General features: G+C 38.4%; 1 protein-coding gene across 1 annotated transcript; it reads right to left on the reverse strand.

The window, feature by feature from the left end:
* Nucleotides 1–298: 298 nt before the first annotated feature.
* OAT (ornithine aminotransferase) lies at nucleotides 299–22,264 on the reverse strand. The gene is made up of 10 exons (XM_063307314.1): nucleotides 22,152–22,264; nucleotides 15,301–15,519; nucleotides 11,488–11,712; nucleotides 9,572–9,667; nucleotides 8,115–8,242; nucleotides 6,632–6,754; nucleotides 3,457–3,585; nucleotides 1,929–2,042; nucleotides 1,499–1,643; nucleotides 299–811 (listed from the first exon to the last, which is right to left on the reverse strand). The coding sequence occupies exons 2-10, from the start codon at nucleotides 15,497–15,499 to the stop codon at nucleotides 651–653; spliced, it is 1,320 nt and encodes a 439-aa protein (XP_063163384.1). The 5' UTR covers nucleotides 15,500–15,519; nucleotides 22,152–22,264; the 3' UTR covers nucleotides 299–650.
* Between the last annotated feature and the right edge of the window lie 544 nt (nucleotides 22,265–22,808).

Here is a 22,808-nt window from a genome sequence, read left to right on the forward strand (position 1 = left end):
TAGGAATATTAGTTTTAGAACAATGTTGAAGTTCCCACTGATTTATTACTTACCAAGTCCCCCAGATAGAAATGCACACAGTGCCACTGGGTTGTTTATTTATGTGTGTGCTAGTACTGTAATGAGACGCTGCCTGCATTTCACCCCATTTGATTAGCCTTTATGAATTGATACTCGTCTCAAACAGCAAAGCATTCTAATATTCCTATTTCCTCAAACCTAGGATTTCCTTGCAGGATACCATCATTATCACTCAACAATTAAGATTTTAGGTCTCAGCACAAAATGAAAAAAAGAATGTTGACCATTTTTTTAATGAAAAGTTTCATTAGATACAATATTTGGTACATGAAGGTATATAATTTATACCTTTGAAACATAAGGAACTGTTCAAATTACAGTATAATTCATTAAAAGAGGTTGAACAAATAGTCCACAAAACAGAAAAAAGGGAAGAAATTTCGTCTTTTTTTTCCTTTCAGTCCATTATAAAACAAATGGTTTAATTTGATCTTCAAAGGCTGAATTTCTCTCACTGAACAGAGCAAAAAAAATTAAACCAGGAAGGATCAGGCTGAGAAGCTCCAGTACCTTGCTTCAGCCACCACGCTGTGCCATTAGATTGCGGGCACAGGTTAAACAAGGCACCTTCAAAAAGAGAGAAGGGTTCTGTGGATAATTTCAATGCACTCTCTGATCTCATCTTCCTTGATCACTAGTGGGGGAGCCAACCGGATTATATCTCCATGTGTCGGCTTGGCCAGTAGTCCATTGTCACGGAGTCGCAGGCACACTTTCCAGGCATCCCAATCTTCAGAAAGATTAAAAAGAAAAAGATCGATACGTTTTCTTTTCAAGCCAACTCTAATACAATATGAAGCACACGACAGATAGGTTGCATTTTTATTTCCTTTCCAGCCAGGGGACAAAACAACTTCGGAAGAAGACTGGAACTACTGTATGGTTGTATGGAGACAACATATGAAGCATTTGGGGCTTCATACTTTGCCCTGAACCTGCAAATGGGCTATTCTGTTAGGTCTGAACTTGGCAAGAGTTCTCTCAACCTTCTCCCTTTTGTATATATCAACATCATCATCATCATCATCATCATCATCATCATCATCTAACCTTTCCCATGGTGGTGCCCTCCAGTTATGTTAAACTTCAATTCCCAGAATGACAAATACCATTTCAGCTCTTGCGCATCACTCCCTTTTTTCAGGCTGCCTAGATGTGTTTTAAGATATGGGATGAAGGTATGAAGCTGGAGGGAGAAAACCAGATCACCATCTCCCCAGTTAAGCTGCACCACCAGGATTCCCATCCAAGGAAGATGGAAGGATGCACTAAATATTTGACTATTGCTTTTGAGCTGGTACTGCAAATCTTCCTTGCATGGATGATGAGATGGACTTTGCATGGATGATGAGATGGACTTGTATGGATGATGAGATGGACAATAATGTGTAGTAACACAATATAATGATCATTTTACCTTTAGTTTCCCGAATAACAATAGCATTTAATAATCCTTTCCCTCTGACTCGAGTGACAATGTCCGATGGAGTCTTCATGAGCTCGCTTCTCAATATATTGCCCATGATTTCTGCATTTTTAACTAATTCTTCTTCTTCAATTACCTAAAACAGTTTTAAAATAAAGTTGAAAAAGATGAATGTGGGGATATCATAATGATTTCAACATGAAGCTTACAGTAATATGGAACAGTGCTATAACAGGCAATCAAGAGGTTCCCAAAATTATAATATTACATGACTTCTTTTGAAAGACATAAACAGATTATATAGAATTACTTTGCAGTGTTTGTTAATATTGACGTCTCCAAACATGCAGGCTTCAAGTTACTTAAATATTCCCTTGTTAACAGATGCTTTCATGAAGGCCTTAAACTGTTATTTACATACCTCAAGTGCTGCCATGGCCACTCGGCAGGCCAGTGGGTTCCCTCCATACGTAGAGCCATGTTCACCAGGTTTTATGGTGAGCATAATTTCATCATCACACAGAACTGCTGACACCTATGGAAGCAGTATGATTTTAAAATAAAAAAAGGAAATGTTACTTCGTTTTGCAACACCCTTTCAGAATATTTTGGTGCCTACCATCTAAAAGTCTAGTGTTTAGAGCCAAAGGTAGCGATATAGAGCAGCTCATTTTTAGGTGTTAATTCAGTGTTTTGGTACCATATTGCTTCTTGGAAAATGCTAATGTTGGGTCTCCTTTTAGCAATATCTTGGATCAGGTGTCTTGGATCAGCAGTGCAAAAGGTCTTTCCAATCATTTCTGCAGCAGCTGTAGCCAGCACCAGCCAACCTCTATCTATCTATCTATCTATCTATCTATCTATCTATCTATCTATCTATCTATCTATCTATCTATCATCAATTATTTCAATCTGTATGGCCGCCCATCTCAAATTCATGATTCTGGGCAGGTAACAGTGTTAAAAGAATCCAAAAGCATAAAAACAAAAAGAACAACACACAGAAACAACAGCTGAGGTAAAAACAGACCCATCAATCACAAGTCAATATAACCAATGTATGGGCTTAGCCCCACCTCCTGTCCTGCAGGTCCAGTGACAAAACCAAGTCTTTAAGGCCTTAAGAAAGGCCAGTAGGGTCAGAGCCAATCTGTTCTCTAGGGAATGACATTCCAAAGGGCAGGAACCATGACAGAAAAGGCTCTCTTCCTGGCCCCCGCTACATGGCATTCCTTAGTGGATGGATCCTGGAGAATGCCTCTTCAAAAAGTCCCACCATTTCAGTCCCTCTTGCTCAACTCAAGGGTTCTAGTTCATTTCTAAGTTACCCTTGGGAGCCCCAAATGATTCACCAAGCAGGCTTTTGGTGTGATCCTATGCTTGGAACTAAGTCCCATGGAGTTCAAGGAAGCTTCCTCTCATGGATTTGTCTCAGAGGTTACAGCCCTCCACACAGGTTCAAGCTCCTCTTGAACTCAGTCAGGTTTATATATGTTGCAGCAAGTGCATGCCCATCAAGGAGAACAGACTATCTCAGTCTTACAAAACTAATGAAATATTGAACATTCTTCTCTAACAAATTTAGTCCTATTTAAATCCATGATGTTTGCAAATTCCCTATTTGTGTTCTTTTTTCTTTTTTTGCCTTTTTTCTCTTTCTCGTTCATATTTCTTTTTTCTTTTTTTCTTTCTAAAAAGTGTTTCATAAAAATAAAAATATAAAAATATAATTTAAAAAAGCAACCCTCATATCAATATTAGAGATATGTGATGTTTGCTTCATACTAAGATTGTTTTAATGCAAATAGGAATGATTGGTGGATGCCCTGCCATGCTGTAACAGCTTCAAGATTGGAATGTGATCCATTACTCTACAAATTACTCTTGTTATAATTAATTGTTGAAAATTTCAAAAACAAATTCATAGTAGTTAAAAAAGCAGTACTTACAGGATAAAGACCTCCAGACAGAGCCTTTCCAAGCAAGACCAGATCAGGTCTAACATTTTCATGATCAACAGCTAGCATTTCCCCTGTTCTGGCTAATCCAGTCTGAATTTCATCAGCAATGAAGAGCACCTGTTAATTATAAAGGGAATCAAACCATAACCTTCTATGGAAATTCAAGCATAAATATATCTTCAACCTATCAAGTTCATTCTAATATTCCAAACAATTGTGTTTCAAGAAGCTAATATGATCGTATCACAAAGAAATCTAATGTCTGAAAGGTAGTTGTTGTATTACTCTTATCATATATGTATACTACCAAATTTTGGGGGGGAGGCATTTTTTTCTACTTAAGAGATAAGAGAGGTGAATTCAGTACCATGTCTTGCATCAGGAGTAGGTAGCTTGAAGCCCTGGAGACTTGCAGCTTTCCTGTCCAGTGAGAGAGTCCTGTTTCCTGCCTGTCGTGCCAGCTGGGCTTTTTGACTTGAGTCTTCGCATCCAAGGACTTATTTATTGTAAATAGTTATTTTATAAAGGGTGTGTTTTTAAGACCTTGTCTGGCTGCATAGTCTGAACAGGACACTCACAAAGTCTTGAATATTATTGTTGAGAACTGGAGACCATTTCCTACTGCCCACATATATGACATGACTCATCCATTTTCCATCATTGCCCTCCCCACTGCAACCCTTGACTTCCCCAAATTTTTAAATATGTCCAGTGTTCACCTTTCTTTTCTTTAACTATGAAGGGTCTTATTGTCATTTGTATTACCAGAGTTTATTTCATGTCGTCTACTGGAAAACACCCCAAAAATTATTCTAATCCAGAAAACTCCTTTATATCTGCAGAGAACTAGCAGCTTGGAGAATTTTCACAAAATGAACAGTCATCAAAGGAAATCTTGTTGGCCATCAGATAAATTCCAAAATTCTGAATTTCTTTATAAAGCAAGATTTATTTATTTATTTATTTGTTTCAGTTTAGGCACTGCCCAACTCCAAATCGACTCTCCAAGATCACAATATAATAAAACCATAAAAATACCAATATGAAACAAAACATATTATAAGGAGCAAGGAGGGCAGAGGGGGAAAAAAGACTTCCACTGTAGAAGTCATGAATTACTCAGCAAAGGTGTGAGCAGGACAGGACTGAAGGACTGAATCCTTCTGCCCATCTCCACACCTAGATGACATTATTGGGATGGGGTGGAACCAAGCCCTTCCCCCCATCCCCTGCAATGTTATATTCAGCTCCAGAAAAGAGCTACTTCAAAGCTAAAACCAATCCTGGAATCATCACTTCCAATACTCATATGCAATACTCTTGTATCTATCTATTATTAATTGATTAACCTATCAATTAATCGATCGATCTATCACTGGCCAGAAGCCACGCTCCAAAAATGGGCAGGGCCAAGACTAACTAACTAAGGATTAAATTAATACTATTAGAGTTGTGCAATGATTCAGATTTGTGAGGGGAAAAGTGGTTTGGAGGTTGCACTTGTCTGCCTGTTATACTTGTTGGCAATTGTTTAAGAACGCTGCACCTTTTATGGGGCTCACATGGTAACAGGTGTGACACTTGCCTCAAATCATCAAAACATTTTTAACCTTTCAAAACTGCCACATGGCCCTAATATCTACTGATTAAAATAAGGTACCCCGTTTATAAAATTAATCAATCCCATTTGAATATACCAACCATTCTCTCAACACAAATGATCAAATCTCACTGAGCATGTTGCACAGTGCATATTCCCCTCACAGCAGACAGTAAAAACATGATGGAAGCAGAGAAGGGAACAGAAATGAAGAGAAAGGGAAGAACAAAACCAAATGGATATGAGATAAGGGGAAGAGGTAACTAAATGGGGGAAAAAGAGAGAGAGAAAGAAGAACCCTATTTAGGCATTACAACAAGAGTTAAAAGGCCAATCTTCAAAAATAACCATACTTTTCAGTAGAAAAGGTCTAGTCCTTTATAGCTCCTGCCAATCCTTTGTTTTTAACTGCTCGTTCAATACTTATCAGCATATGGAAGCTGACTCCCCCACCCCAAATACCCCTGGGGCAAACAAGTCTGTTCTCCTATCTACTACTATAAAATGCCTCTTTTGGTGATATCTCTAATATGTGTAACCTTTTATCTGAGCCACTAGTATATAGTTAAATCTAAGAAATGTGTTTAATATAAAAAAACGCTACCAATATTCAACATGCTATATCCAAAAGTAAACAAAGTTGTTAAAACAGTCCTATTAACAAAATGAATAGTAAAGGCAGTTTACTAGTTGATCAGAAGTGGGTTAAAAGTCCAAGCTTAAGAGTACACAAAACATATTCTCCTGTCTGCTTAAGATAGGCATGAAGTAGATAAGATAGTAGAGTTGAGTAATATCTCACCTTTGAGAAAAGTGTTCCAACAGAACAATACAAGCTTCATTATTGAGAAAAGGGAACACTGATTTTTCAAAATGTGTTATACCATTACCTCCTGGGCATTTGTTAATTTTTATACCAGACATGTAAAACAAGGCCTTAGAAGCACAGGAGGGAACCCAAAAGCTTTGGGTGCAAGTTTTTAAAAGTTGCCACAAAACTATAATTCTGATCGCAAGAAAAAGGGAAGGTTATGAAACACATAGGGAATACCATGTTAATGATATTTAATCAAAGGTTCTGTCATTTTGAGTGCCCTGAAATTAAACTAAAACCAATTTTAGTTTTTGTTCTCACCCTACCCACGTCTATATCCTGCCTCTGCCTACTTTTTGAAATGCAGTCTCCAGCCCAGTAATAGCTTTGTAGCCCCATATTAGAAAATAGGATAACAAGATCCAGAGAATACATAATATTTGGTATGAAAGAGTACTGTCAGGAGATATTCTAATATGTGCCTCGAAATATGTAATAGCAATAGACAATTCCTTCCTCTGCTCTAAAGGAAATTATTGTGTTAGTTAATTATAAGGCTTGGCCATTTCCCAAAGTTTAAGTATTCTCTTTTTAGAACACCTGTTGAAGTAAACTGTAATCCATGAAAGCTTATCAATTGTAATGAGATTTGCTAGTCTGGAAAGGTGTTACCAGACCTCTTCTGATTTTTGGCTACCAATGACTAACATTGCTCTCCTCCTCCAATGTCTTTTAGCTCAGTAACTTACATTATGCTTTGTGCAAAGCTCTCGCACTCCTGTTAGATAACCTTTATCAGGAACAACCACACCAGCTTCACCTTGAATCGGTTCTACCATAAAGGCTGCAACATTTGGATCTTGAAGTGCACGCTAAAAGGACAAGCATATTTGTAGAGGAATCAGAATCACCAAATACAACTCAGAAGAGGGACAATTCTAGTTTTGTATTAAGATCTACAGCCAAAATACACTGAGTCTTATTTCTGAATAGGTCAGCTCATACCGGAATCTTTAAATGTCAAAAAATGCAGACAAGATTTTTATTTAATGCAACACACAAGCATATAACACCATCTATCTAAACAATTTGCTTTCTTGACACTTTAATTTAAAAATGGTTCGAAATGTTCTCAGCATGGGAAATGCTTGGATAGCTTACTAAAGTGAGGTGCTCTTGCGAAAAAAATGCATTCTTTAAACAGTACCTGAAAAATATATGCCAATCAAATAGCACTTAATATGCCTGTTCCCCACTCCTCAGTGGGAAATCTTTGATGGGCACATTTCTCTTTGTAATACCTTTATCAAAAGTTGAAATTTTAGTTAGGAACAAGTGAAACTTGTAATAAAAAGTTGGCCCTTTACTTCTGTCTCTCATTCTACTGTCTCTCGTCTTCTTCTTTCTCTGTTCTGCATACCTTTTAGTGTCTACTTTTACCCTTTTTGCTCTATTTTCATCTTTCACTCTCCTTTCTGCTTGCATTATCCACTCTCCTTGCCTTCTCCACAAGCCAAGAGCCAGCAAAGCATCTCAGTCCCTCACCATGGATCATATTCACATTGGGGTAGGCTCTCATGGCTGGTATCTGTTGGGCAGGGTTGGGCTTCATGGTTTAGTAACCGTGGTCACTAAACCCTGAAGCTCAGCGCTGCCCATATTCATATTGTTTAAGAGGTTGCATTTCATCCCCTCACCCTCTTCTCCTTTCAACACATACAGTATAAGCCCAGTCTACCTTTTCCATTCTGAAGTGGTTGCCTCCATTTTTAAACATTTTATTGAATACTACTGTACATACCAACATGCAGAATCCTTCTTTTTGTCATATTTGGCTGCAAAGCAACTGGTGTAGGAACTATTTATTTGGATACTAGAGGGATTTTTCCCACTTGATAGGCAGGGAGGATAGGTTATACCAAGTGGTGGTTTGTGCATAACCGCTGTTACAGACTTTCCAAACCCATTTCCTGTTACTGAACCATGAGCCCTTGTGCTTAAGCAGTTCAAGACTGCATTCCACCACCAGTTCATGGGAAAATTCAACCATGTGCACATTCACATCCCGTGAGCAGGACCATTTAAAGAAATCTCCACGTGCAACAGTTATACTTAAGACATTGCTCAGAAGCCATTTCTGCAAAAGCTATTCCAGCCTTCCCAGACAGCTTCCATAAAACAAAAATGCATTCACCTAAAAACTGCTGCATGGATTAGGAAATTGTGAGGTACCTCAAGAGCTGGCAAATCATTGTAGGGAATTACTTCAAAACCTGGCATAAATGGTCCAAACCCATCATAGCTGGAAGGATCTGTAGAGCTTGAGACTGCTGACAACGTTCTTCCCCAGAAGTTGCCAGCTGGTAGGAAAAAAAAGAAAAGAGTACCCTAAGAGAAATTCCTATATTTACTGTTCAGTTACATTTATGCAGATGAGAAAAGGTATGAGTAACTATATGTTTCAAAAAGATAGAGATTGTCACTTTTATTATGGATGAATATAGATCAAATCCCCATATCTGTGATGATTTCTGTCACAATTTTATTATATTTGTTTTTGGTACCATGCTATAGCTAAAGCTATTTAACTTACATTTTTGCTTTCCAACTAAAGCCGAACGCTGCTATCTAATATAGGCTCATAAGAAGGGACATTCATCTTTACATTAATAACACCTTGTAATATAATAATACTTAGGTCATGAATGGTAAAGGATACCACTTAAAGGTTGGTGACCAACCCAGCTCCAGCAAATCCCAAAGTAGTTGGGCCATAGTTGGCCATTGTTTTCTACTGCTGTGTTTAATATAACAAATTTCTTTTCTATGTTATAACTTTAATTCTGAACTTTAAATTGCATGTCCATCATAAACCTTCAGCACTACTATTACTATAAAAAAAAACTCTTCTGCTTTGTTAACTGTACATGCTTCTTAAGAATGAGAAGTTGTAGCATCCAACATACTGATTCTAGCTGGCTGGCATGTAACACAATTCTAAACGTTACTATGAAGTCCCAATAAATATGATGTTTTTCCCCTTCTAATTAACCTGCTTACAGTTGCAGGTTCAGCCTGATGGCTCCATTCCAATGCAATTTAAAGCAAGATTTGCCTCAACCTGTGCCTAACACAGATAATAAAAGATAATACATTAATTAAAAATACTACTTATAATATAAAAATACTACTAACATATAACAGTAACAGGTGACACACTGCACGTTCTTTTCATTTAGTGAAGCAAGTCATAAAATGAATCTATTTCAAGAAACAGAAACTTTATGACACATTAAAATGTCATGCTTGATGTTTAAGCAAAACACAGACTCCTTTCTTAAAATATTCCTGATTTGTGAGAGCCAGTTTGGTGTAGTGGTTAAGGCATCAGGATAGAAACCGTGAGACCGTGAGTTCTAGTTCTGCCTTAGACACAAAGCCAGCTGGATGACCTTGGGCCGGTCACTTTCTCTCAGCCCTAGGAAGGAGGCAATGGCAAACCACTTCTGAAAAATCTTGCCAAGAAAACTGCAGGGACTTGTCCAGGCAGTCTCTGAGAATTGGACGTGATTGAATGGATTTAAAAAAATCTATCCTGGTTTGCTATTTTGCTCTGTAGTTTCATTTGTTGGCTTTTGAGTGTTTTTGCTTTACTGTTGCTTTTCGTATTCTGTAATTGGATTACTCACCTGCAAAAAGAATCTTTGCTTTGTATTTTGGAATACCTTTCACTGAGTAAGCCCATTTACGAGCCAGTTTGCATGCTGTTTCTCCAGCCTCCACACCTAAGACAAAGAACGTATATATAACAGAGATGGGAAGGAAAGCAGGAAATAAACATTGTGGAATTCTTAGTGCTCTCTGAGCTTGGTTGTTTGCTTGCAGACGTTTCATTACCCAACAAGGTAACATCATCAGTGCTAGTGAGCGTGGGGTTTGTTCCCTGTTTATATACAGTAGCTTGCCCTGCCAGTATTGGTGGGGGTGGGGTTTTCTCCTTGGTAGTTCCTTGATTAGGGTATTGTTTTATCCAACTTCAAAGGAGAAAACCACACCCCCACCAACACTGGCAAGGCAAACTATTGTATGTAAACAGGGAGCAAAACCCACACTCACTAAGCACTGATGTTACCTAGTCAGGTGATGAAACGTCTGCAAGCAAACAACCAAGCTCAGAGAGCACCAAGGGCTCCACAGTTCAACCCTGAGCTACATATATTCTCTTCTATTAAATAAACATTATCATCTCAGAAGAACACATCCCCAAGTACAACTCATGGACTGAGATCAGCCAGGAAATGTGGCTTATGGTTCCATGTGTATAGGGTCCTTTGCATAGTGAGTTGAGATAGTCTTCTTGGTGATGGTATTCTATTTGTGGAACTCTCCCCTTGCTCAGTTACAGCTTGGTCCTTCTGTTGTAAACACTAGCTGAAGTCTTATTTCTTTATCCAGCCTTTGGTGGATCTGTGCTGCTGTTACTTTTGTTTCTACTGCGCTGTTGCTGGAATTCCACGTAGCAATTCTATGGATGACCCTGTTTGGGCTCAGAAGCAGGGACAGACTTGGTTAGCTCTTGGACAGGAGACCCCCAGATAATACCAGAGCTGCAGACTAAGCTGGGAAGTTAAAAAATATCCCCAAAGAAAGCATTGGCAAACCATTTCCACACTATTGTGAAAAAAACCTGCATGGATGTGTCCATGATGTCAGCAAGAGTCAAATTCTATAACTGCTTGCAGAAATATAACAGACAAAATGAATATAATAACTGCTGCAGGCCTTTTCAGGGGGCAGACACTATCATGGGATTTTCCACAATGTCCAAAGCATGCAAAATATGGATTAAAAATGAAATTTAAAACAAGTATTTATTTTCTTTTCAATGTTCTTTGTCTATGAGTGCCATCTAGTGGTTGCAGGATGGTATGATGTCTGAGGCAGTCAAGCTGTCAAATGTATTTATTTATTTAACCTATGTAAATGGCTGCTCAACTGACAAATTATGACTCTAGATAAGTAATTGAGGATTTAAAAAGAAAATATAAACCAACAATGTAAAAACAACATAAAAGGAAACAGCTTAACTTCTTCCTTACTGAGATGCAGAAACAGGGAGTAAGAAGGGCAGGGCTCTAGGGAAAAAACTAAAAACAAAGGTAGCACGTCTCCCACTAAAGAAAAAAATACAGTAGTTTTAATTGTACTTTTCCTCTCAAGAGAATATATGAGAGGCTGAGTCCTCAAAGGAAGACCATCCCCTCTGGCATATGGAGGAGACAGCCCCATGGAACTAGTAACAGCTATGTATTTCCATTTTTGCAATGTTTGTAATAGTTTTACTTTAATTCTGTTCCACCCAAAGTCACTTGTTGAGATGGGTAGCCATATAAAATGAATGAATGAATGAATGAATGAAACAAACAAACAAACAAACAAAGACATTCTCTCCCTTAATGCGATCAGAACAATGTTGTGCCCAACAGATTTCCAAGGTGTCCAGAAGTAAGTTCATGTTTCAGGATTTGCAGCTACCTTCTATAACACAGAGGTTACACAGATGCTCATTTCCATTCTTATTGGAGGAACAGACAAGAAATGTTACCTGTGTTCATTGGAAGCACTTTGTTGTACTTGAACATTTTAGTGATATATTCTTCATATTCACCAAGCACATCATTATAAAATGCTCTTGAGGTAAGGGTAAGTTTCTCACACTGGGATTTCAAAGCAGCTACAATCTTGGGGTGGCAATGGCCTTGATTGACAGCACTGTAAGCACTTAAGAAATCAAAGTATTTTTTGCCTTCTACATCCCACACGTAAACACCTGAAAAGGAAACAGAACAAGCAAAATCTAGTTATTTCAAGATGATATAGCTACATGAAACAAAATTTAAGCAGATATCATTTGAATAAATAGGTACAAGGTGACAAATACAGTATTGCTGGAGGTTGAAATCATATTCTTGGTTACCTAGAAGTCCCACTGAAGGCTTACTTTTGAGTAGTTGTGCACAGGCTACACAGCAAGTCATTTATCTGATAAAAGTATAGCTACATAATCAAGATTTCTAAAGCAGCTTTTCAGCCCAAAAACACTTTATAAATGAAATTATTTCATTTTAGCAAAGCTTAATCAGAATGACAAGAGTACAGAGTTCATCTCTTTCTGTGTCCTGGCAGGTTTGAACACAAAAGTTACAGGTTTATCTTTTATAGACTGTGCTGCATTCACAGAAAAAAGAACTCAGTAAGTAGACTCCGACAAAATAATATAAATGAGGCTATGCTAAACATTCTACTAATACTTCAACCACACTGAAGTCTGAAAGTTCAAATTGATAAAATGAAATACAAAGAGTCATCCTCTTCCTTTGAAAATGGCTCTGTCTATACTTTTGCTATGAAAAACCTTCTCAATTGAGTGAACTGCCAGATTTCTTCCTTGCTTGGCACTAATCGGGGGTCACTTTTCTGATGCACTCAATAGCAGGAGTTCTGGAGAACGCTGCCCCGTTATTTCCCTCATTCCCCAGGATTGGCAATGCATGCTGGAATGGACGTGAGGAGGAGCTGCACACAATCTAGAGGCTCCTCATTCCTGGTCTGTGATAATCTGGTAGTGACAACCATAGATAGCATTCTATATTAATTTTAGCTAAGAGATACTATCATTAATCGATCAAGCTTAATACTCTATTCCAAAGACAATAATTAATCCTTGATTGAAACACCAGCTTCTAAATGACCAGCAGAAAAAAATCAGAAAACAGGAGGGCATGATTTCTTCAAAGGCTCTGAGAAACCCAAGTATTCCTACATAACCGAATGATTTGTTCTATACTAGGTTCTTACCCTTTTTTTTAATCCACTGTCTAAAATGCAACTTCTAACCAAATCTAACATAGGGTAGATCCCTCTGTCATAGGAAAGCTCACATTAGGCTTAAGTGCGAACATCTTATATGAGCTGATACAATGGCACCAAGGGAAGGTTGCTTACTTTCACATTTTCTATGTAAGCAGAAGACTAAATAGCTGCATTTCTCCTCAAGAGTAATATGCTTCAATAGGCTGCAAGATACCAAGACAAAACAATCGTGTACCTGTCCTTAAGGAAGCACATTACTTGTTACTTATCTAGTTGCCAAGCACATTGTCAGTGAGATATTACTCTACAAACCTGCTAATGTGCAGCTGTAAACCAGTAAAAGTGTTGACCTACAGTGTCCAGCCGCTTATGTTGTACAACAAGCTTTAATCTAACATTATGAGGTTATATAGTAGCCAGAAAATAGTTAAGACTTTGACACCATTTAAGCTTCTAATTAAACTGATGATAACATTCTCACAAAGTAGTGAAGCTTGCCAAGTGGAACAAAACCAGAGACACCATGGATGAGGTGATAAGTGTTGCAAATTACTGGTGTCCTAAATCCTGGACAGCCTTGTAAAATATGCTCTGTCTTTGTAGAAAGGCAAAACCAAAGGCCCTGCAATTATTACAGTGGAAACAGAAGGAGGAAGGGAGAGGAGAGGGAAAGAATCAGGTATTAGATATTCCTGTATTTGACCGATATGAATCTGAACATAAATCTCAAAGGAAATTCTTACACTAGTTTTATTTGTTTTTTCAGTGTTTTATTCAGGCTATTGACTAAAACAAGGAGAAACATAAATGTTCCAAGAACCAGAAATACAAAAGTGGATGGGGAAGAGGCACCTGCACTACAAGAAACTTAACGTTTCTCAGACAATAATTAGTATATTTCTAATAGGAAGGAGACACAGATTGGTAACCATTTTGTATTCCTCAAAGTTTAAGCAGCAATCAGGAAAAGAATCTTGGTCAGAACTGACTCTTTCCATCAGCCTCTTCTGGTATTTATGGATGAAGCTATGGCAGCAGTCTCAGCTTAGCCTCAAGAGGTCATTTCTATGGCTGAACTTACTTGTCCAACTCTTATTTGTAACATACTCTCTATCTGATGGGTTTTCAAAACACTTCTCTAAAAATGTCATGCTTTTGCAATAGCAGCCTTTGGACAAACTATTTGCATTCTGTTTTCCATTGGTCAGGTATAATCACTGCAATTCTCATTATGGCTACAGATAAACATAAAACTACAGGTAGTCCTCAGTTAATTGCCATAATTGGGACCAGCAACTGTCACTAAGTGAAAAATCACATGACCGTGCTGACTTATGGCAGCAGTTGCGGTTATGGTCATTAAGTGAATCATGCACAGTTGTTAAGCATGTCACATGACCGTGACTTCCTGTCAGTTTCCCCATTAATTTTGCTTGTCAGAAACTGGCAGTGAAGGTTGCAAATAGCAATCATGTGACCATCACAATTGCATGCTGGTTGCCAAGTGCCTGAATTACATTCATGTGACTGCAAGGATGCTGCAATAGCCCCAACTACAAGGACCAGTCATAAGTGTAGTAATGAGTCACTACCAGAAGGGAACAGGGAACCTAGAACATAGGTTTATAACTGTTTGCCCCATATGGCATGCTACTATGTCCTGTTCTTCCTGATGTCAACTTCCTCCATCCTGAACTCCATCCTTTACTCTTCCTGAAACAGACTGGAAGCAAATGAGACATTAGTATAAAAATTCAGAGGGAGAATTTTATTCTGACGAGAGTATCCCAGCTACCATTCCTCAAAAAGCAAATTAACAGGGAAGGCCAAAACACAATTCCATGTCACTTAAAGCAGAATGCCTCTCTCACTGGCACCCTGCAGTTCCTCCATCACATTACTATCTTAGCTAGAAAAGCTGCAGGATACATGTAGTGCCTGGATCAGGAATCTCTGGGGCAGAGCACAGCCATTCTATCATGGACCCATATACAAAAATGGCTGCTACTATGAAGCAACTGATGAGCAGAACGGTTCCAAACCTGATTCTGTCAAACTGCTCATCATACTTTTAGTCATACTAGAGCAATATCTGCAATGAGAAGGGCATCTAGCTTCCTTATTTAGATTGTTTAGTTGTAAGACTGCTTTTTTATACAATAAAAGAGATCAGTCTTAACAGACACCCCTGCCAGTGCATTCCCCTTGCTCCCTTACCCTCTCCTATCACATGTGAACTCATCTCTTCTCTTTCTTCATAGATCTGTCAGCTAGCTAAAAAAAAGAAGGAGAGGACTGATCCTGCAATAAGTGCTCTCTTTTCATTTAAAAAAGGGTAAGGACGGGAAAGAGAGGAGAAACAGCTCACGCAGCAGCTACAGTACCCCCCTATTTCTAAGCAGTCTCCCTGAACACCATTATTTCAGTGGGCAAGTACTTGTCACTATGGGGAAGGAAAGTGAAAAGTTGATTAAGATCTGTATGATCCAATATTACTTAAATCAGTAATGCCTAGAAACAGACCACATCAATTAAAAATGTGTACCTTTTCCTTTTTCAAGTGCCACAGGGAGTGGGTGATAATTATGTGCACCATATTTAGCCTCACGCTCAAATATGTAGTCTGATGATGGTGGGCCTTGGACCGTTTTCTTTGCTGCAATCGATGTAGCAGAACTTGCTGAAGTTCGGACACCCTGACGCAGAACTGCCAAGCAGTGTGGATGGGCCAGTTTAGAAAGCATGATTGTAGTCCAGTTGTAATCTGAAACCAAAGGAAAATGGGTAAGAAACCTATAGATTCCTAGGGGACCACAGCTTTATCAGAAAAATTACAAAAGAACCCCTTAACATCTGTATCATTAAGTTACAGGAATAATAGCCAATGGATTCAGGAGTTTGAACAGCTTGTTAATATTTTTGAAGCATTTCAATATTGTTCAAGCAATCTAACCCTTAAGTACACTGTTAAAATCTTTCCCAAGACAGCTGGCAAATTTTTAAAGCAGCCTTCCCCAGTCTCCCTCCCTCCAGGTATCTTGGAACAAGTCACAGAATTCATAGCAAGTGCCCACCAGAGAATATCAAATTAGGAAAACTGATCTAAAAGTTAGTTGGACAATGAGGAACATGAAGGACTCAGTCCCAGGCTTCCATTCCCAATCTCTCTTGGGAATGGAACATTACAGACAGGTGTGTTGCTGCAGAGGGACATGTACTTGCTAACAAGGGTGTTTGTATATCAAAAGGTCAGACATTTGGGGGAAATGCTTGAAACTGAATTCTTGCAGTGAACAGAACAGTGGCCCTAAGTGGCCCTTTCCTATTCTGTGATTCTAAGTAAGTGACAAAGTTACACCAAATTAACTTTACACATTAAAAACTTTAATATGCTCCATTGATCTGTTATGATATGCCACAGTCTATGACACACACCACTTCTGAAGTTTGAAAACCAACACATAAAACAAAGACACAAGAATAACTTTGATAACTACTTCCAATGACATAGAGTTGGAAGAAGCAATAATTTACTTAGACCAATTTTCTCCAGTGTGTTTTTCAGATGTGTTGGTCTTCAATATAAATAAATCCTAGTCTATAAGCCCGAAGGCACCAAACTACAGAAACCTGAAGGATCCAGAGGTAAGATTATTAGAAAAAAAAATTGGAACAGCAGGGTAAAGTTCTTGTCAACTCTCTATCTGTATTGGAGTGGTCAAATGTCTAGCATTGTACAGCAATTAGGATGAATTGCTCTTTAAAAGCTCCATGGAAGAAAACTTGTCACACAGTTTAGCAGGCTGGAAAAATATATAAATTTAATAAATAAAAAAATAAATAAAGTTCAAATGTACAGATACAGTATATAAGAAGTAAATGTAAAATATATCACCAAAGGTATGTTAAAGAGAAAGAATAAGAAAAGTTCAAAGATATGTAGAGTGGAGATTCAAAGCATAAGCTGGTAGATCAGATCAAATGTCTATCTAGTTCACCACTGATAGTACTGTACACAGACAACTATTTTCTGTTTATCCAAAGCATTTGCTGTTCAAAAGCATGCTAAAATTTCTAAACTGAAAATGGGCATTCCTAACACATGCTTTCATTTGGCATTTAACAACAGTTAAAGGAAAACGGTGGGAGAATCAAAACCAGGTCTATTTATTTTGCTTCAAAGAATTCTGATGCAAGCTGTTAAGAACATTTTTCCAGCCTGCTAAACTGTGCAGCAAGTTTTCTTCCATGGAGCTTTTAAAGAGCAATTCATCCTAATTGCTGTACAATGCTAGACATTTGACCACTCCAATACAGATAGTTGACAAGAGACAAATGCTCATAGACAAATAAACCCTGCTTAATTGCCTCTAATTTCATAAAAACAGGGGGCATTTTCCTTCCTCAAAATAACATTGGCAGCATTTCAGGAAGTGATCAATACTTTACGCATGAAGTGAAACCTTCTACTCAGCTCTGAAAACAAGCTCTGTCCCAGCTTTGATTTTTCATATATATATTTACAATATTATCAAGTGAGGATCACTCATAACAGAATTAGGATTTTTGTTTGTTTGTTTGTTTATCAGGACATTTGGGATTTTGAAAAGATATTGTGAGTCTGACAAAATGACTGTCATAGGGAGACTGCTAAGGTTGGCTTACTGGAAGAGATGCTTGTCTGTACCTTCCTAGACCACCATCAGTATAACCACCTGCTTCTCAGGGTATATTTGGGGGGGTGGGGGTTCCACCAAACAGGTAAGAACTGCTGCAGGTAATTACAATTTTTCTCCCTAAGAATGCCTATAGGCCTTAGTGGAATCCAAGTCATGTTTGTATATAATGATTATGATAGAGGATGTTGTTTTGCTTTGCTGGGTGACACCACCTCATTTATGTATTAATTTTATTTTCTAAAATGGAAAAAGATGGGGCAGAGAGTATGCAGGAGTGCCAAGAGAAGTGCCAGTCGGTATCACATAGCCTATTGCTGTCTCAAAGCAGTCTACTAGTTCTACTATATGCTGCTTATGGAAATATAGTCTTTCTATCTCATATGTATGTATGTATGCATGTATGTGTGTGTACGTATGTATGTGTGTGTATGTATATGTATGTATGTATGTATGTATACATACATACCATATATATATATATATATATATATATATGGTATTTTCTTATTTCATCCTGGTTAAAAAAAATGGAGAAAGTTGTCTAAAGGGAAAAATACAAATAAAGAAGTTACAAAGAAAATCAACATGACATTTGATGGAAATAAAATGTAAAACAAGAGCTTTACTATTCCTTTCATAGTTGCAAGTATATCCTAAACCAGGAATTCACAGTACCAGGAAGATGAGACAGAAGCTGGATAAACACACTGTGCTGAGTTATAATGTACTTTGTTTGGCTTTGGCTTCTCGTGTAGTATGAACACCCCAAATTTAAAAGCCATGCTTTATGGCTTACGGTGAGTGTTCTCAAACTCCGCAACCCCCTAAAACAACAAATGAATTTGTACAATCCCCATTCCATAAATAAAACAAATTACTTCACCATGATTAGGACTGAGCAAGAAATAAATATACTACCTACTAAAAGATATGTAATATTTATCAGGGTTTCTTGACTTGGGTTTGCGTTTCTCAGCAATACTGGTAATTAGCTTTTCTCTTACCACTCAAAATTTCCCTTTTGAGAGCTAGTCATTTAAAACAACAGATTTCGTTCCCCACTTTGCCCTTTGCCCAGGCAAAACAGGAATAAGTTTTCCCAGAACTCCCTGCTTTGCCCCTGAAAGCCCAGTAAGCTCTGAAAAAGTTTTGCAACCCCCACCCCCTAGCACTTATGACTTCCCTGAAGGATTGCTACCTACAATTTGAGAATCCCTGGCTTACCATGATGCATGAACCTAACTTTTGTTTATTCAACTATCTAAGATTAAACAAAGCATGGCTTAGCATAAGCCTGGGCAACATTTTTCGGATAGGAGCTATGCTTTAGTATTATTTTCAAGTCTTCTGAGGCTGCAGTGGCAAAGCAGTAACATGGCTATGTCTGGAGTGACAGCGTTGATATTCTGGGCATCAGTTTGGTGGTGGTGGGCATATATACATACAGAAACAAAGTACATGTATTAGTCTATTACTACCTTGAATCTCAAAAATGATAAGCATGTACAATAAAAAATTGCTACCGTGCTATTGGATTTTGGCAGTATAATGCTAGTGGGCTCTGGGAGGTCGACATATGGATTATTTTCACTTCCACTAGGTAGACCAGATCAGGATATCACTTTGACAGATAAGCTAAAACTATATGTATTAGCTATAGCTATAGCGACATAATCTTACAATCCGATTGTTTTGTACCTCCTCTTCCTTATTGTTCAATGAATTAGGGAGGTGTCTGCCTGAGCCACTTCCCAACATTATCTGGACATTCTGGACTTTAAAAATGGTTTAGCCCATATTGCCTTGGCAACAGAATCTACATATCTCCATCAAGTCATCTTCCTCACTTTCTGCACCTATGGCTGGCCATCCCAGTGTTTGCACACTATACAATCCAAGTCAATATGAAACATTTGTTTTAATATGGAGACAAAGCTATAAATTATGGGTGGAAGCATCCTGAGTTTCGCAATTCTCCCACAGATGTCACATGATTCAGCACAGCTATCTTGAAGAAATATCCATTTGTCTGCACTTTTGTCTCTTATACCATTCTAAGTAAAAATATCAGTAAGATAACATTAATCCATTCTAAATAAACAAAGCTACTCTTGGAATTTCTCATCAAGTGTTGCAAGAGAGAGGAAAATCACCATGTTTTGCTGAAGCATTTTAGTTTCTTATCTACATGTTCAAAGCTTCAGTGCAAATATGCTTGAAAGGTCACAAGTGGATTACCTCATCAAATGTTAGCTAAATCTATCCACTGTTTAATCTTGTTTGGCAGGCACCGGAGACCTGCGAAGGTGATGGAAGAACCCATTCTGCAACCTTTCCCCTCTCCACAATTGTTGCTGTGGATCAAGGGGCCCTTTATCGATGAAAAAAGAAGATCAGACAATTTGGGCACACATTTATTTAACATTTACAAGGAACTGTCATCCACAGTAACATCTGGTTATTTATGATGTTATGCACCATGATTAATACTTCCTTGACACATTAAACATAAAACTGAACAATTTGCTATGGAAAGGATGCTATTTTAAAAAAAAGTATACATTCCAAATGGCTCACCAAACCAGCCACATGTGTTCAAAGGATCCACATGTTCCTCTCAAGTGTCTCACCTTGATGGATGTTTAGCTAAATTGTGAATTACAAGACTACTTTGAAAAACTCAATATACTGCAGTATCTCTGGATTAGCTAAAAATGTATTTAAAATTCTTCTAGCAATATGTTAATGCAAGAAGACTACATACAAGAGGAACATCCATTTCCATATCCTTGCAGTGAGTTTACCACAACAGTTGTCAGTCTTTCCATACCTCTGGACAGTGCTAATTACAGCCTTAAAGTATATTCTATTACAGAACTTGACAGCAGTCAGTAGAATATGACATGAATTTCTAAAATGCATTTCTCACCATTTTCCAGTTCTATTCACATCTATTCAAAGAAGTAGGAGCAAGCCTTCTGAATAAACATGTCTGTAGGATTCCACAAAGCAGAAATATGGGGTGCTACCATTCTAGCTTCCAACGAGATTATATAACCATTCCAGCTGTTCAGGATGTGTCAGTGAGTACTGCTGTTAATATTAACACAGGATACTAATGCACTTCCAACATGACATTTAGAGATTTTTAAGGAAAAAGGTCAAGTATCCGTCCATGTAAGATCTGGATGATATCCAGGTTTAACATTGAGTAATTCAAAGTTGCATCAGTCTGAATGTGATATGACTGCACAGGTCTGGCCCCTCACACTCCCTTGAACAACCTAAATTAGCTTGCTTGTAATAGAGGCGAGAAGCATTGCCACTATTAAGAAAGATACTAAGATTTGTTTTAATATTAAAATCTGATATACATACTCACACACAAGTGTGAAAATTATAGTACCATTTTAACACCAGAAGGCAAGAGAGAGCTATCTTTAAAACCTCCATTATAAGAACCAAATTTCCCGATCCTTTAAAAATCAAAATTGAGTTATATTGCTCATGTAGCATATATGCTATTTTTGATCCTCTTTATCTGGAAGGTTGAAAAGGCATTTTCAATATAAAATAAAACCACTTAAAGTGGCACCTTACCAAATCCGTTTTCATATTTAACCCTTAACTATTTGGCACTAAGATATGTCTATTAATAGGGTTATACTAGAGAAAACAAATGATGTTGATTTTTTAAACCTGAAAAATAAGTAATGTTTTTATTATTACTTTTTCAAAAACCCAGCCCCAGCATATCAGCAAGCATTGGATGTATCTGGCAGGACAAAACAAACATTATTATTTCTTGGGAAAATGGAAAACAGTATGGAAAAGTTGTTTAAGATGTGTATTTCTCTTGCACTTTTTTCTACAAGAGGTGTAGTGCTTCAAAAAGCCTCAAAAGCCTGTCTGACAAGTAGCACTACTGGGACAAAAATGTGCGTATTATATCTCAGACCAGATTAAATCAAACTGCTCTCAAAAACCATTGTCCATCTCTCACTGCAGTCCCTATTATATTAGAATAGCTTGCCTCTGAAAAAGAGGTTGCCATGTATAACCATGGTCAGTGAAACCCCTATCCTGAAGTAAACCTTATTTTGTTTAAGGCGTCCTGAATAGATATGTATGGAGTGCAATCAACTCTCCAGACACAGCAATGCCTTAGTGGCTTTGATTCTTGCCTCAAAGGAAAGAAAAATCATGTACCCCTCTGCCAGAAGCTATGTCATCACGATACCATTATTCTGTAGATGTATGAAATCTGAATAGAGTTATAAAAGTTCTAAAAATTACAAGGGCACAGTGAAGAGGTCTGAAGTATGCTGTTGTGCACGGATTTTTATTTTAGCAAGACCAACTGCAGCTTCCCTCTACGGTTTAGTCTCAGCCATTGTATGCGCCCACACTCCTCACATACTCCATATGATCAAGGAAGAGTGACCAGGGTGGCATCGAATTCACAGGAAAGCTTGGGAGAAAGTTATGGAGCGACAACGCTAACAAGACAAAAATTTAGAAGGACTTTGGAGGACCCCGCCCAATAGGATCAAGCTCTACCCGGAACTCCTCGAAGTATCGGCCTCTCTTTTCTCGGCATCCAGAAGACAGGAAGCTTCCGGGAAATGTATTTTTGGGGAAAATCAGCATCGTCCCCACACTAAAACTCCCCATACCCCAAATCGGACCGCCCTGGAGCCCAATCCCTCTGCGGTACCTCCGAGAGCCGGCTCCCCTTCTCTGAACTCCCAAAGCACCCCGAGGAAAAGGCTGCGGCGACTTCCCCCGGCGCCTGTCAGAGCAAAAAAGGCCGACCACGTCACACACCCACGAACAAGACATGCCGCAGGCGAGGAGGCATTGGCTTCGCTTCCCTGACCACGCCAATCACGGCGCAGCTCTCTTACCTGCCCCCCTAGCTTCCGCTTTCTATTGGCTGGCTCCACCATCCTTGACCTATTTAGTTGCGTCCTTGCTCCGCTTCTAACCAATCAGCTTATACCAGTTTAAAAAAAACTACCTTAGAAGCGTTGGATGAGATTATTGGCTGCGATAGGCTAGCAGGGTCTTGGAAGCGTTGGCAATTTTCCCTGCTATGCAGTAGTCCCTAGTTTGATTTACTTGTCAGGGCTTTTCTTTGTCGAATTTCAGTCTTTCTGAAACTAGAAAGGCATCTGGGAAGGGAAGAAGTGAAGTGTGGAGACACTGGGTGAAGAAAGAGCTAAGCCATCCTTTCCAAATTTAGTCCCCCCAAAACATGTGGGTTTCAACGCCCACAATCCATACTGGTTTAGAATTATAAGAGAAGTACAAGGTATCTAAAGGGTTCAGCTGGGGCTACCAGATCTGGGCTATAAAAATCCAGAACATCACT

The sequence above is a fragment of the Candoia aspera genome, chromosome 6 (assembly GCF_035149785.1).
Source record: "Candoia aspera isolate rCanAsp1 chromosome 6, rCanAsp1.hap2, whole genome shotgun sequence".
NCBI classification, from domain to species: Eukaryota; Metazoa; Chordata; class Lepidosauria; order Squamata; family Boidae; genus Candoia; species Candoia aspera.

Excerpts from the sequence above, each read along its gene's own strand:
- OAT (XM_063307314.1), bottom strand. The coding sequence starts at position 15,499 with ATGCTTTCTAAACTGGCCCATCCACACTGCTTGGCAGTTCTGCGTCAG. Across the intron at positions 6,755-8,114 it reads ATGATTTGCCAGCTCTTGAG|CGTGCACTTCAAGATCCAAA; the intron begins GTACCTCACAAT and ends TTGTCCTTTTAG. Across the intron at positions 3,586-6,631 it reads AGCTTTGCACAAAGCATAAT|GTGCTCTTCATTGCTGATGA; the intron begins GTAAGTTACTGA and ends TATAATTAACAG.